This window comes from Ursus maritimus, unplaced genomic scaffold, assembly GCF_017311325.1.
Source record: "Ursus maritimus isolate PB19 unplaced genomic scaffold, ASM1731132v1 scaffold_35, whole genome shotgun sequence".
NCBI classification, from domain to species: domain Eukaryota; kingdom Metazoa; phylum Chordata; class Mammalia; order Carnivora; family Ursidae; genus Ursus; species Ursus maritimus.
This window is the reverse complement of record NW_024426119.1, coordinates 435,101-449,780: the sequence shown is the minus strand read 5'-3', so window position 1 is coordinate 449,780 and position 14,680 is coordinate 435,101. Positions and strand designations below refer to the sequence as shown.

Sequence of the window (14,680 nt, the reverse complement as noted above, 5' to 3'; positions counted from 1 at the left end):
GAATCTTCAGCTTTGTTACTGATTTCTAGCTTAATTGCATCATAAGCAAAGAACATGCTTTGCATGATTTGGGTTGAGAGTTGACACTTTCTTTAAGGCTCAGCAAGTGGTCAGCTTTTGTAAATGCCCCGTGTGTTTGAAAAGACCGTGAATCCTCCACATGTCGGGTGCAGTGTTGCGTATGTGTCAGTTGAGAGTGTCATTTAGATCGTAACATCTTGATTTGTCAGCTTGTTCTTCTAGCTACTGAGGTGTGCTGATCTCCCACCCTGCGGATTTACCGGTCTCAGCTGTAGATGGGGCAGTGAGATGCAGAAGTGTAAGAACAAAAGCAGGGAAGGGTTGTGTTTTTTTAGCCAGATCATGGAGAAAAATGGCATCTGGAAGACCAGTAGGAAAAACATAACGAATGGTGAGGATGCCTTATTTTTAGTCGATGAGCAAGCTTCCTGTGGCAACACAGAGAAGGGCAGACGGAGGTGGTGGAATTGAGGAGTCAGCTCAGTCAGGAGCACAGAATTGGGAATTGTGTTCATCTGACTTTAAGATCAGGAATCCGATAAATGTGGGACTGAGTATAGAGATCACAGGTTAAAATTGTGTTTGTTTTAGCGTTGCTGGGACATCGCCTTGGGTCCCCTCAAGCAGATTCCCATGAACCTCTTCATCATGTACATGGCAGGCAATACTATCTCCATCTTCCCTACCATGATGGTGTGCATGATGGCTTGGCGGCCCATTCAGGCACTTATGGCCATTTCAGCCAGTAAGTATACTTGATACAACCACCTTTCCTTAAGCTGTAAGTTTTAAAGACAAATTTTCGTGAGACCCGTGAAAATCTTTAGTACTGCCCTTGGTTAGTTGCCAGGGGAGGGTGTGCAGGGTGGTGATAGTAGCGGTGGTGGCATGGAGGAGGGAAGTGGAGCTTATCATGGTTTTTTGTTCACTTGTAATGGTCCTATTTGCTATCTTACTTTGGGTCTCTATTATTTTAAAATATACCCTCATTTTTTTTTTTAATTGTTTTGGTTTTGACACTTTTTGTTACCCCAACAGCTTTCAAGATGCTAGAAAGCTCAAGCCAGAAGTTTCTTCAGGGTTTGGTGTATCTCATTGGAAACCTCATGGGTTTGGCATTGGCTGTTTATAAGTGCCAGTCAATGGGACTGTTGCCTACACACGCTTCGGACTGGTTAGCCTTCATTGAGCCCCCTGAGGTAAGGCAAAGGAAAAGTTAAGTTTTGGGCAGTTGTAATGTAAATAACAGACCCATTTGATGGTGGGGGATTTGAGTTTGTACCAGACCTTATTTCTTAAGAAATAAGATCCCTTGGGAGTTTGGAAGTTGTTACTTTTTTAAGGATAAAGCAAACAGAGCCTGTGATTAAATGAAGTACTTGATTCCGTAAGTTAGTTCAACACCGACTGACCGTTCACCTTTTTACCTTTTCTTGTTTCAGAGGATGGAGTTCAGTGGTGGAGGACTGCTTCTGTGAACAGGAGAAAGCAGCACCTGGTGCCTATGTATCGGGGTCTCATTTACAACCTTCTTTTTGTGCCCAGGGACTCCTTCTCAGCATATTAACTCTTAACGTCATCACTCATGCTGAAAAGAACACAAAGCTCTCTACTCCGTGGTGAGGAGACGAATCCCAGAAAGACAGTGTATGTATCACTCCAAACAAAGAGACTATACGACAACCCTTGACTGAAAATAATGTAGAAAACTTTATTTATGTTTCCGGTACAGAGCAAAACAACAAATAAAACTGTAACTCTATGTAAACAAAAGAATGGTTGCTGCTAAATCAAGAACCACAGCAGCATCTCCTTTCAATAAATTAAATGCTTGAGAACAATGCTTAAAAAAAAAAAGTTGCACAAGTTTCCCTTAAATCTATTTTCCTTAATATTTCACTTCTATTTAACACCAGCTGGGACATAAAAATTCTGTTGGAGACACTTGTGGAAGATGTGAGAAACTAATGCTGGATTCAGATTATACATGATGAAAAAAATAAACCAGACAAAAAGAGCACATAAATATGCTTACAGTGTAATTTCTACTTTAATATCCACAATGGATTTTTAACACATTTAGGGGGAGTGAGGATTGGAGGGCTAGTTGGGGCCACAGGAATCGGAGGCAAAGGAAGATACACAGTAATGATCTTTCCCCTGCCAGGAGGAACCGGGCACCTGTCAAGCAGATGCTGCAATTCAAACTTCAGCTTTTAAGATAGCTTTAGAAGGCAGAGGGCCAGCAACTGGAGAGTGTATATTGTCACAACCTGCTCCGATAAATCTTAGCTAAGACTCAAAAGCTGGATCTTATTCAAAAGTCAGGAAGAGGTCTTTCCTTTCTCTTCCTTCTTGAAACACAAAAGCCCCTTCCCCTAAGGTGCATTCTCTCTTATCAAGTTTTCAGTATTGCTTTATTTGCAGTGATTAGAAGAGACAAGACACTTTGCAGACAAACAACATAAGCAACATGTGGACATGAAATGCTCTAGACAGAGATGAGTTTAACTCTGGCCTAATAATCATCTTCCCATGTAATGGTGCCTTTATGTTTTAGGGGCTGAAGCAGTGGCTGTATCCATAGCCACTAACTCCCTTATCCCTTTAAAAGATTCTTACAGAGCTCCAACGGCAAAAAGCTCTTCTAAACTAACCTTGTTTCCTGCCCATATTTTTTCTATATGGAAAAATATATATGTATCAACCACTTTGGCCAGAGGATGTGTGTAAATGTAGAGGAACTCCTGGGCAGGCTGACCTTTAGAGCATGGGGGCTTCAATATCTTGGGTCCGAGAGAACCTGGTCCACTAGTGTGGACTCAACAACAGTGTTACAGTGGAAATTGAAAACAACGCTTCTACCCTCTGCAGGAAGGAGCAGGAAAACAGACTTAAAGATTGTGTCTGTTTTGCTACCCTGACTGGGTCTTGAGGTTGAAAAAAGAGCAAAAGGAACAAAATACTCAATTTCTTAAGCCATACTGAAGGGTTTTCTCTGTCCATAAGGGTCAAATGAATCTGCTCGTACCTAGGTTTGCTTGCTCCATATCCTATTGGGTGATCAAAAAAGAGTGGCACTATTTATCATTAACAAAGTGATTCAAAAGCAGTCATGAATACAGGCAAATCAGTTTCTCTAAATACTTACCCTATAAAAGGAGCATTTCACATATTTGCAATTACCACTCAAGGTAGTTTCCCTATGCTTGAAAGCTAGGTGTTTTATGACCAGTAAACTAAAAGGACCAGTAAATGTTTTATGACCAGCAAATAAATAGCTAAGCTTGTACAAGTTACTTCCTTGACACACTGAGAGCTTTCTGAAAACAACTGGAATAGCAGAGGACTGCTGGCTTGGGATAATCTTAGTTCAGAGCCAAGCTCCTGCAGTCACAATGAAGAATAAAACTGAGAAAAGAAAAACACTCATACTCTGGGCATTTAGGTGAGTTGAGTGCCTCAAGTTTTTCCTATGGCTTTGGAAATGAGTCCACAGGTTTCTTAGTGAAAAACGTTTCTTGAATCAGGTCAATGCCAATCGTATGCCACTTTAGTGAAGCAGGTAGGGAGAGTAGCAGCAGCTCAATCTTTGGCACTATGGAAGGAGTATGGCTCTAGAACTTTGAATTCCATTGCTGGATTCCCCCTTTAAAAGACACTCCAAAGCTTTTAGGGAAGGATTTTAGCCAGTCTTCCTAGTTTATTCCTGTGATTTTGGACCTGTGCCTACTAACCGAGGGCATAAAAGAAAGGAGAGGAGAAACTACTGGTCAATGTGCACCATCGTCTACATTTCTTAGATAACAGCTTGTATGTTTTGACCATGTCACACAGGTAACCACAGACTGTTTCAGTAGATCTTAATTTAATGGGGTTACCTTAATTTGGCCATTTGAGAAGAATCTGAAATTCTTTTTATCCACCTTAAAAAAAAAAAAAAAACAATTTCCAGGATAACAATGCCTGTATTATAATCTTCACCACACAATGGGTTTTGAGAACCAGCTGACATACAAACCAACACAGGGTGCGTACTTGAACCTGGAACTTTGGGGGAATCTTGTTTTGGAGGAAGAAGTAGAGGCTGTAGCCGTGTTTCGGTTTTTGTATAGAACCCTAATATAAAATAGAGCCCTGGAGGGCAAAAAAGGGTTTCATCCTGGTTTGCCACAGGTTATCTCCACAAGGATGTGAGGTCCCCACATACTTGGCCATGAATTCTTGAGTATGATGAAGCTGTGTCTCTGGCTGTTACCCCGGGTGTCATCATTGAACCATGACTTCTGAGGCTCCCCTTTAATGTTGGACATGTACTTGCTTTTTGTCTTCTTGAATTTCTAGCATCCCTTATGCCAATTCACTTTAATGGTTTAGCTTGTTAATTCTAATTTGCCTTCAACTAGTACAGACATGGCTTTTAGGACGTGGCCAGTGTTCTGATGCTGAGGAAATATCTGCTGCTTCTGTAAGGACAGCAGATTGTAGGACAGCAAAGAGCAGAACTACGTGTACTTTTTGCACAAGTACTTGAGGCTCAGCTTGTCAGGAGTTCAGTGTGACGTGTACAGAACCCAGGCCTGTACTTGAAGGGAACAGTAGTAAAGAGCTGGCACTTCCATGGAGAAGGGGAGCCTTTTAGGAAAGGTGAGGCCAAGCGTGGTCTTCAGGAGCAGATTACGAATAAATGGTGATCACTTCACTGCCACCCCCTCGGACAAGGAGGACTCGCTCTAGTCCCTCGGTGAGCACTTCTAGGAACTCCATGTCTTCCGAATTTGTCAAGGAGACAAACAGGTGGGAGAACAGCACACTTTATAACCTGACATGATAATCGGGGTTTATCTGACTACAAAGCTGCAAAATTAACATGCTTGTTTTAATTATTATATACTTAGAGTTGGAGATGTCTGAGCTCTGGATTCAATTTAATCCTGTGAAATAATCCAGGCATCTAATTCCTTTGCATATATAATACAAGACCTTCATCTGTTAGATTTTTTTCTAGATGTTATTTTACAAATGGGGGAAACTCACAAGTGATGTGTCTGTACCACAGCAAAATAAGCCAAAATAAGCTTATAAGCTACAGGGTAGCTTATAAGACAGCTAGAGAGAACCCAAGTAATTTTTAAGTGAAGCTGCTCAAGTCAGATTTTTCTGCCGGTTCTTTTCTTCTTTTCCTAAATGGTACTGACGGGAATGGGCCAGTCTATACCACTGCATTTCTGAACGGGTCCCTTTAAAAAAATCCTGCCATCCGGGTAGGAAGAAAAATCCGTATCTCTTTTTTCCCCCAGAGGAAATTTCACTTTAACTACATCCACAAGAAAGAGGCTTTGCAAAGTGGGTGGATCTGAAAAGGAGAAAGGATGTGGGTATTGCGTCTCTAGGATTGTTTCAGAGAAGGTTCTATACTCTGAATATTAGAAGTCATGCTGCAAATTTACCACCTAAAAAGTCTCTTTAGGGTTCAGAGAACATATACACCCAACTTCCCCAAAGGAGATCAATCTCACTGCCATGAAAGAATCCTTGCCTAAGACTTTGAACAGCCTACCCTCCTTGAGAGGGAAATATGGGCACACACGATGACTTTTAAGGTTACCTAGTGCTGTCCTCTAAGAAACAGGCTGAGACTTTCCCTACTGGTAGTTCCCTTGGAAAGGATACAGTTTTCATCACCTTCAGGGTTTCGGGGTGGCCCTGGCATATTCAACAAAACCAGCTTTGCTTCATGGGACTTGTTAACTATAACCTCATTGAGTTTCACTGCCGTATGCATCCGCCTCACATTGGAATGGTCCCTGGGCGGGTGGAAGGGAGAAACAGAGGTGGTTAAGGCAAAGAGAAAAACAGGCATATACTGAACTTTAAAAACCTTGACATACAGAGCTTTTTTGCTTTGACTATGAATAATGAACAAACGATTTCCTTATACTAATATCCTGGGTTTTCTCATTCTACATTTGCTTGTTTTATGCCAGGAACACAGTATGGTGAGAAAGAAGGGTGGCTAGCTTGTGCACAATGTTCACCGGTAGCTGATATGCACAGGCAAGTAACAGAGGGATGGCTCGGTATGGGGTGAGATGAAGAAGAGACTTCATCCTGTGTATCCAGGCAAAGTCCCACGTGTGCCACTGACTAGGAGACCATGTTACGCGATAAGCTTGTGAGCTGGAAAACTTACGGGCGCATGTTAAGCAGGTCCTGGAATCCTTCCATTGACTTAGCCTTTTGTCCCCGGGATGCCATGTACTTGTCTTTTGTCCAAGTCATGTGCACCTTCTCCTGATAGGTTTCTGTCTCTTCATCCTCATCAGAGCCAATGCTGGTCAAGCGCAGCATTGAGTTCCGGTCTTTCACCAACTGTGCCTGAGGAGGGCCCAACACAGCTATGACCTCTATACCCAATTTCCCCTCATGCTTCAGCTTCGATTATTTTCAAACAGTAATGTGGTTAGAGTGGAAGGACTGATCAAGGGAGAAGGGAAGAATGCGCCATTCTACAATGTAGCATCCTCCCCCTCAGTGACAGAGTGGGACTCAGAGCACACAGGAGGCCTCACCTCTCTGTCCCGCTCTGTCTTGGACAGTCGCATGTGCCGGAGCATCTGGGACCTCTGCTCCATCATCAGGGTGCGCTCGTAAGTGTAAGCAGATATGTCACTGTCATGCTGCCACGGAGCACACAGAGTGGGCAGTAAGCACAGAGCAGAATAAGGGATGAACCACACACTTTCATTTCCACTCACTAAACTAAGCCAGAGAAAGCACAGCATCAACCTAAGTTTCAGCCCTATTTTGTTTAGTTACTGAGCTATATAACATGATGGACGGTAGATCAAATCTAGAAGCCCTGAGAGTCTTTTCCATGATCTAACCATTACATATATGTTTCCTTGAAACGAAACACAAACTCTAGTCTTTTTTTTTTTAAGTGCTGCTAGGATATTAAAAAAAAAAAGCTATGTGTGATTTTAACATGCATATATGAATTAAAACTTAATAAAACCATACTAAGCACATAAGAATCTGGGAGAAATACAAAGGCTGAGTAGCAAACAAGAGTAAAAATAAAAAAGAAACACCAAATACACACACATACATACCCTACTGACCTAGATCAATACACTGGGGCTTTGTTGGAACTAAAGGGTTAACCCACATTTGCAGCTGCACAATTTCCCAAACCAGATGAAGTTCTAGGAAGACAGGGTAGGAAATGGGGGAAGGTGGTCCGTTTGATCTTAAACTCAGCTTTCTCACCATCTCCACCACTTCCACCTCTGCCTCAATGCGCAGGTGGTAGAGAAAGGTGGCCAGGTCCTTCTTCATCTGAATACTGTTGTCTTCTAGTTGGGCCACGGTGAAGATCCGTATGCTACATTTTCGCCACACCTGAGAAAGCACCATACACACACGGGAAGTTAGAGGCAAGAAGGCGAAGAGTTATTCCTAAAACACAAGGCTTTTTTTTTTTGCCTTGGACAACCTTGCTATAGTATCAGGGCATTTGTTCTTAGCTTCTAACTTGATATTACTGCTGTACGAGGGCAAAAACTTGACTAAGAAACACATTAAAAACAGCTTTAAGACGTTCTTAATTTCCTAAAAAGAAAACTGGCAAAAAGGATATATGACACATTAAGAAGGTGCTGTATTCAGATAGTATATTGATGGCCTCATGCAGATTCTAAAATTTATTATTTTAAAGTTCAGTTTAACTAGTCTTACCAAAGGATCAGTATACATATGTATAAAATACACACACACCCGAACATAGGTTTCCAGTATTTGAGAGACTGGTCTTTCCTTTTCTTTCTTTCTTTTTTTTTTTTTAAGATTTTATTTATTTATTTGACAGAGATAGAGACAGCCAGCGAGAGAGGGAACACAAGCAGGGGGAGTGGGAGAGGAAGAAGCAGGCTCCCAGAGGAGGAACCTGATGTGGGGCTCGATCCCACAACGCCGGGATCACGCCCTGAGCCGAAGGCAGACGCTTAACGACTGAGCCACCCAGGCGCCCCTTAAATGGATGTGTTCCCTCGTTAATGTTTTTCCAAGAGTTCGTATGGAACTTTATTAACCTGCTGAATTACACTTGGAGATAGGTAAGTATCAACTAGAAAGAAAACTACTTCTCATACGGTTGAAACTAGGATCATGGGAAAGCTAAGAAAAATCCCCAACTCTTCTGATCCTAAGCCCCAACACTGTCATCAAAAAGGAAGGACGTGTCTAGGGAACCAGGACAGATATTAAGGGAGAAAGACTTTTTTCAAAAGGTATCTAGATTACCTTGTGCTGTTTAAGCAGGAACGGTAATAACATGAGCATCCCCCCATCGTGCACAATCCACCACACGTCGATGTTGCCCTCAGAAAACTGTTCCACGTTGCTGGGAAAGAAGGAGATGTTTTTAGCCACCAGCAGGGCCAGATGGGCAGCAGTTGTCACTCGAACTGTGCCTAGGGAGAAAACAGAATCAGGATAAACAGAGAGGACTCCTGAGGCCTGCCCTGCTTCCCACAATGTCAGGAAAGCAAGGATAATGCTTTTTCCCACATTTCTTAAAGCAACATGTTCTGTTTACATAGTGGGTTATACCCCATCAAGTGACAACAATCATTTAAGAAAAATCTGAATAACTAACAGAATTAGATTCAGAACCATTATTTACATTACTAAATATATTCTGATCACTACATTTCTGAGGGGAGATTATGTGAATTCTGGAGATTTTGATGAAAGACAATCCTTCCAATTCCCGCGAGAACGTCAATGTGGCAGATCACAAATGAAAATATGGCAATTTCAGAGATGATTCCTACCCTAATACCCAACAGAGATAAACACTTCATGAACACAATATAAAGCTGGAAGGGTGGGGAGAATAGATTATTCCGTTAGCAGTTACTTAGGTGACCGTACAGGACTATGCTTCAGCAATGGCACAGTCTCTACTTGAGGCGGCTGCGGGGGGAGGTCAAGGCAACAGTTTAACGGTGTCCCCTACTTGGGCCCTCCGGACAAAATGAGAAGTGGTCTGTACCGATAAATGTCTTCCACGCTCGAGCATCTTCACTCTGGCGCCAACCATTGGGCCATCCCATCACCACCGTGTTGTGCTTCATGCCCCCAAGGCCACAGGACTGGATGAGGTGGGAAATGCCCTCCCTCAGCTTGGCCGCCACCACCAGCTGGCAGAACCCTTTCACCTTCTCTGCCTCCATCAGGTGCTTTATGGTCTGAAAAAGAGAACCTCAATGCTGAATTGCTTCACCCTGAATCTTCCAATCTATTACTCCTTCTCTTTGTTATATCCCCATCTCTTTTCCAAACTCTGCATAAGCCTGTATCTCCTACAGAAAAGTCCAGAAAGTAAAATTAACCCAGTGGGACTTCATTATCCTTTGCCTTCTTCACTAAGTGCTTACTACATATACTGCTGGTCGACTGCAAGAAGTTCCTCCGCCTTTTCCTCTATTCTGCTTTTCCTTCTTTGTAACACACCAAACAAATCAAAAATCTTCAAAAAACAATATTCAATATTCTTTCTTAACTGGCCAGACCGAGTGTGCACGTGATCTGCTTCCGTCCTCAATCATCCTGATGCCCCGACTCATGTTATTATAAACTCAATCTATGCTTCAGTTTAAGAATTTTCTCAGGAATGTTTTTTTCGTTTCTCCTACTTCCATCTGTTTTGATATTTTAATGGTGATTACTGATGACCCTTATCTTTGCTTTGCTATTATTTATTCAAGCCAATTTGGAGATAATATTTCGTTTGCTCTTCCTCCACTCTCTTAGTGGAAAGACAAAGGGAATAATGGGGCAGAAAGAGGACAGGACTTTCCTAAAGGCACAGATTACTCAGTGGTGTAATAAATAAGGGTAATAAGCAAGGTTTACTGATTTACAATCCTGTGCTTTTATTTTTACCATCACTGCAGACTCATGCTTCTTCACCATTTCTAGTTTTCAGGGTTTCAGAGTACTCCAAAATGAAACCAGTAACATTTTTGAAATGTAATTGTACATTTCTATGAACAACAGGGCTGGTTTTATCATTTACAATAAGTATCAGAGTGAAAACTGCTTTCTTCTTTAGGGAGAACTTATACTTGGCAAGTTAATCAGAAGTAAAGCAAAGAACCTTGCTCATGATACCAGTGCAGACTGGTAAGGAGAAAGGAAGTTGTTCATTGCTCCTTGTCACCAGACTGAGCAGAACCATCTCCACAGTTCAAGGGACAGATTTATTTACATGACTTCTCTGAGGCCCGAGTCAATGTTTACAGTCTATCTGGAAACAGTGCCTAGCCTTGACAACAAAACTTTAGTAATGTTCTTTAAATGGAAAAAATACATTGTTATCTTCTGGTTCATCTTATTATTTGGGAGAATATGACTGTTCAAAAGTCAGCACTAAGAAGGAAACCTCCAGGATCACTCAGGAAAGGGATTAACTTAGAAATGTGACGTCTTACAGCTCAACATCACAAACCATCAGCTGAATTCCACTAAGTCAACAAGCCCTGATTCTTACCTGCTCAGCAGCTAAAGCTTCCCCGTAGTTCTCCAGGAAGTTCCCCACGATGACAGAGCCCACAATAGTGAGACCCTTTCCTGCCTTAAGTTGTGAGGCAAAGGTGAGGAGGCGAGGATGCTTGACATGTAAGTCTTCATCTAATTTCAGCAACACAAGTAACTGAGGCCTGTAAAGAGGTTGGTGGGAGGGTGGAAGGGAGAAAACACTTTGGGTTTGGGGAACAGAATGACAACTCTACCCTTTAATTCAGGAGATCTATATAAAACATGTAATTGGGCAGAAGGAAGAGATTAGAGGAAACGATAGGATGAGGGTGTAGTTTATTTGAACCTCCCAGTATTACCACAAATTGATCATTCTGCAAGAACAATAAAAATGGCAGAAGTCTAGATCAGATACCCCATGAAGAAAAGAGAATAAAGTATGAAGGATTTTGAATCATTCAAAACAGGTCCATTACACCAATTTCTTGAGCCACCTAACTCCTCATCCTGTAATCACAGAAGCACACACTTCTGTGTGCTAACCACGTGCCAAACCCCACACCACTAAGCTCTAGTGATTTCTTTACCTCCAGTTTTTAGTGTGTGGAGGTCCTTCTTCCAGCCGAAGCAAAGCAAACCGGGCTGCACTGAGGGACAGCCCACGGATTCCATCACCCCACTCTTTCTCCGCTCTGGGAGAAAAAAACAGAAAAAAGCAGAGACAGATTTCAACTACAGCAAAGTACAATTTCAAAACATAAAGTTTATCTTTTCTTTATCTAAAACTAACATATGCACAAGGTAGAAAGTTAAAACTCATATTATTTATATAACACTCTATATTAACATAATGAACCCACAAAAAGCAGATCCACGCTGCCCTTCATCAATGGACCACACTGTACAATAAACAATTCAAAGTAAAGGCTGGAAGGGTCACTCACTTGTCCTTCCATGTAATTATTCAAAAGCAACAGTAATTTGGAGAAGGAATTACGACAGACCCAAAGTTTAATTTTATTTTGAAAATAACGGGGACAAAGCAAAACCCAATGTAATCTTCAGTGTTATTTATTCCTAATTTTTGCAAGTTGTTTCTGAAGTCTTAGTTGTTTACAAAGTTACTCAGGATTAATTTCTTTTTCATTTCAGAGATAATACCTTAACTGAAGAGATAAACAAAAATACTTATATTTGTGTTATACTTTAATACTCATCATTATTATTTTGACATGTCCTTTTAGCTACTTTTTTCACCGATCTGTTCATACTTTCTCAATGGGTCCCCCTTGTTGATTCTGTATGTTTGTGTCTGTAAGATGGCTAGAAGAACTGGAGACACAAAATTTAGTTAATGAATGACATCGTCTGGATCCGTAATGCCATTTTCATTGAGCTGGCTCTACACGAACTAGCCCGTGTTGACACCTGAAGCAGTAATCCAGGTCAAATCCACAGACTCACCCTTGGTACTCGATGTACTTGTAGATCATACCAGCTATCACCATAGCTACGATGGCATAATACCAGGACGAAATGAACATCAGAGCCAGACAGATACTCATCCCCATGAAAGAGAGGGCCCTAGAAAATTAAAAACAAAAACACAAACGAGAGTGTTTTCCTAAGCAGCTAAAAAAAGAAGCCCATGCTAGAGGTGCTTCTCAAACTGGTGAGGGATTGCTATTATTTTTTTAATTCCAACACGGTGCACACTGAACTTTTGTAAAATACAATAAAAATGAATTGTCAGAAAAATTACTGTATGCCTGGATGCTGTGAGAATGTCAAATTGCTATAAAAGTTTCAAAATGATTTTTCTCAGTTTTTATAGTTGTCTTCTCATGGACTGCAGTGGTCGGCAGACCTGCACCAAGGCCCAAACTACCCTTTGTGCTGATGTTTCCCATTGCTGGGAAAACATATAAATGATCAGAATGTAATGAAAGTTAACTGTGGTTGTGAGGAAAATTAACACCTACTGGACAAAGCAAGGATGGGGCATGTAGTCAGAATTATTAACATTATCTTTGTAAAAAAAGTATTTCATGTATATATTGCTTAAAACCTTATGAACATTCATCAGCATACACGCAGAACCTACTGAAGGAATCTGCCAGTACTGTCCTTACTTCCCATAAGAGAAACCTGGCAGAGGGCACCTGAGTGGCTCAGGGGTTAAGTGTCTGCCTGCAGCTCAGGTCATGGTCCCAGGACCCTGGGATGGAGCCCTGCATCGGGCTCCCTGCTCAGCGGGAAGCCTGCTTCTCCCTCTTCCTCTCCCTCTCGTGTTCCCCTTACTTGCACTCTCTTGCTCTGTCAAATAAATAAATAAAATCTTAAAAAAAAAAAGTTTTCCTCTCTCCCTCCTGCCCACCCCCACTTGTGTTCACTCTCTCTCTCACTCCCTCTCCGTCTCTAAAACAAAGAGAGAGAGAGAGAGAGAGACTTGGCAGAGAATGATGAAATGCCTGTTTTGATCAAACAGATTAGGGAGACAACCATGCTTACTGAAGTTCTTCTGTGTACAGAACGAACGTCTTAGCCCTACGATGAATTTCAGAGAGTGAACAGGACAATTGTTAATATGGAGACAACTGGATCTAATAAAAACGTAGCAGAAGGATAAAGGGAAAAGGTAACAAAAGCAAAACAGTAACACAACAAAGTTCACAGTGAACATTTAATTAAGGTTAAAGCTAGAAAGAGAATTAGAGGTGATAAAATCAGTGAGGATCTAAATTTTTTTTAAGATTTTATTTATTTGTCAGAGAGAGAGGGAGAGCACAAGCAGGGGGAGCAGCAGGTAGAGGGAGAAGCAGGATCCCCACCGAGCAAGGAGCCTGATGCGGAACTCGATCCCAGGACCCTGGGATCATGACCTGAGCCGAAGGAAGATGCTTAACCAGCTGAGCCACCCAAGCTTCCCAGGATCTAAATTTTTGCCACATAAAGGTCACACTACTGCCCATCACTGGTAAGGGAAGTCAGGAAAGGGTCAAGGAGGAAGTTAGCACAGAGGAATGTAGCAAGAGGTGCAAACAGGGCATATTACAGAATCTTTAGCTAAGACAGGGAAGAAATGAGGAGGAGTTGGGATGGTAGCTAAAAGCGTGATGACTCCCTTAGGACTGAGGAGACGTGAATGCAGCAGCAGCTGCAGCAACATTTCACTGAGAGCTTTACTACGTAGCACGCACTGTGCTACGCACCGCAGATCATCTCAAGGCAGCCCTATGACATAGGGAATACTACCAGTCCCATTTTACAAATGAATAAAATTACACTTTATGTACTTATGTGCTATGTTATAAAGCCACAAAGCTACGAAATAGTAAAGCTGACACTGAGCTAAGGACATCTGACTCCACAGCTCATACTCTTACCTGCTAAATGAACCTCATAAGGAAGAGAGTTTGAGACTGAACTAATGAGAACATGAGAATAAAGATAGAAAGGGGTGAAGTCCAGTGCTTAGCTAGGGGGAAAATGGGAAAACAGATGTGCAAAGGGTAGACTGGTTTAACCTGAAGAATGCTGCAGGCTGGAAATATTTACTTCAGTTTTGATCTTTATTCTCAAGTGCGTGTCATAAATGATAGAGTGACCTATGAAAAAACACGGTAAGATGGTGGAAATTCAGGTCATCGCGGAAGTTGAAACAGGCAGTGTGGGACGGCTGGCCAAGAAACATTTTATTAACCACCCAGAATCTCCTAGTTTTCTAGCTCAATAACAGGTTCTCTCCAAATGCGGGGAAGAAGAAAAAGAGCAGACTCACCAGTGGTAGTAGCGGAACCGGGGTCTCCAGTTGGGTGTTCGAAGTAATGTTTGCAACGCACACGCCAAGTTCACAAAGAGATAACACATGAGGAAAAACCTGGCAGAATAAAACCAGGAAGAGGCCTGATTATTACTGTGAAATGACCCTCCAGGGTCAGGGGAGACAGAGACCTCTGTTGTATTTAATCCTCTGTTCTGGCCTGCTAGCCTTCGACTGAGACTAGGGTGAAGAGAACTTCAACGTCTCCCCCCATGAACTGGCTCATTTTCCCGTGTTCTCTGTCAGGGAGACACAACCACTCTTACCCAGTTGTTCTTGGGATAATCCAGT

General features: G+C 41.9%; 2 protein-coding genes across 6 annotated transcripts in view; one reads left to right on the top strand and one right to left on the bottom strand.

Moving 5' to 3' along the window:
- The window catches only part of EMC4 (ER membrane protein complex subunit 4), a 5,328-nt gene extending 3,281 nt beyond the window's left edge, over nucleotides 1-2,047 (top strand). The window contains exons 3-5 of one of the 2 annotated variants that reach the window (XM_008702296.2): nucleotides 613-766; nucleotides 1,060-1,220; nucleotides 1,464-2,047. In XM_008702296.2, coding sequence (XP_008700518.1) covers nucleotides 613-766; nucleotides 1,060-1,220; nucleotides 1,464-1,499 — 351 coding nt within the window. In that variant the 3' untranslated portion in view covers nucleotides 1,500-2,047. The remainder of the gene's footprint in view (nucleotides 1-612; nucleotides 767-1,059; nucleotides 1,221-1,463) is intronic. The other variant, XM_008702297.2, reaches the window with a different exon arrangement.
- SLC12A6 (solute carrier family 12 member 6) overlaps nucleotides 1,708-14,680 on the bottom strand; it is an 89,921-nt gene continuing 76,948 nt past the window's right edge. For 3 of the 4 annotated variants that reach the window (XM_008702292.2, XM_008702293.2, XM_008702294.2), the window contains 11 exons: nucleotides 14,348-14,446; nucleotides 12,031-12,150; nucleotides 11,154-11,258; nucleotides 10,580-10,748; nucleotides 9,080-9,275; nucleotides 8,326-8,495; nucleotides 7,294-7,425; nucleotides 6,594-6,701; nucleotides 6,215-6,399; nucleotides 5,695-5,828; nucleotides 1,708-4,790 (listed from right to left, as the gene is read on the bottom strand). In XM_008702292.2, the coding sequence (XP_008700514.1) occupies nucleotides 4,699-4,790; nucleotides 5,695-5,828; nucleotides 6,215-6,399; nucleotides 6,594-6,701; nucleotides 7,294-7,425; nucleotides 8,326-8,495; nucleotides 9,080-9,275; nucleotides 10,580-10,748; nucleotides 11,154-11,258; nucleotides 12,031-12,150; nucleotides 14,348-14,446 (1,510 nt within the window). In that variant the 3' untranslated portion in view covers nucleotides 1,708-4,698. Of the gene's footprint in view, nucleotides 4,791-5,694; nucleotides 5,829-6,214; nucleotides 6,400-6,593; nucleotides 6,702-7,293; nucleotides 7,426-8,325; nucleotides 8,496-9,079; nucleotides 9,276-10,579; nucleotides 10,749-11,153; nucleotides 11,259-12,030; nucleotides 12,151-14,347; nucleotides 14,447-14,680 lie in introns of those variants that run through there. The other variant, XR_005831914.1, reaches the window with a different exon arrangement.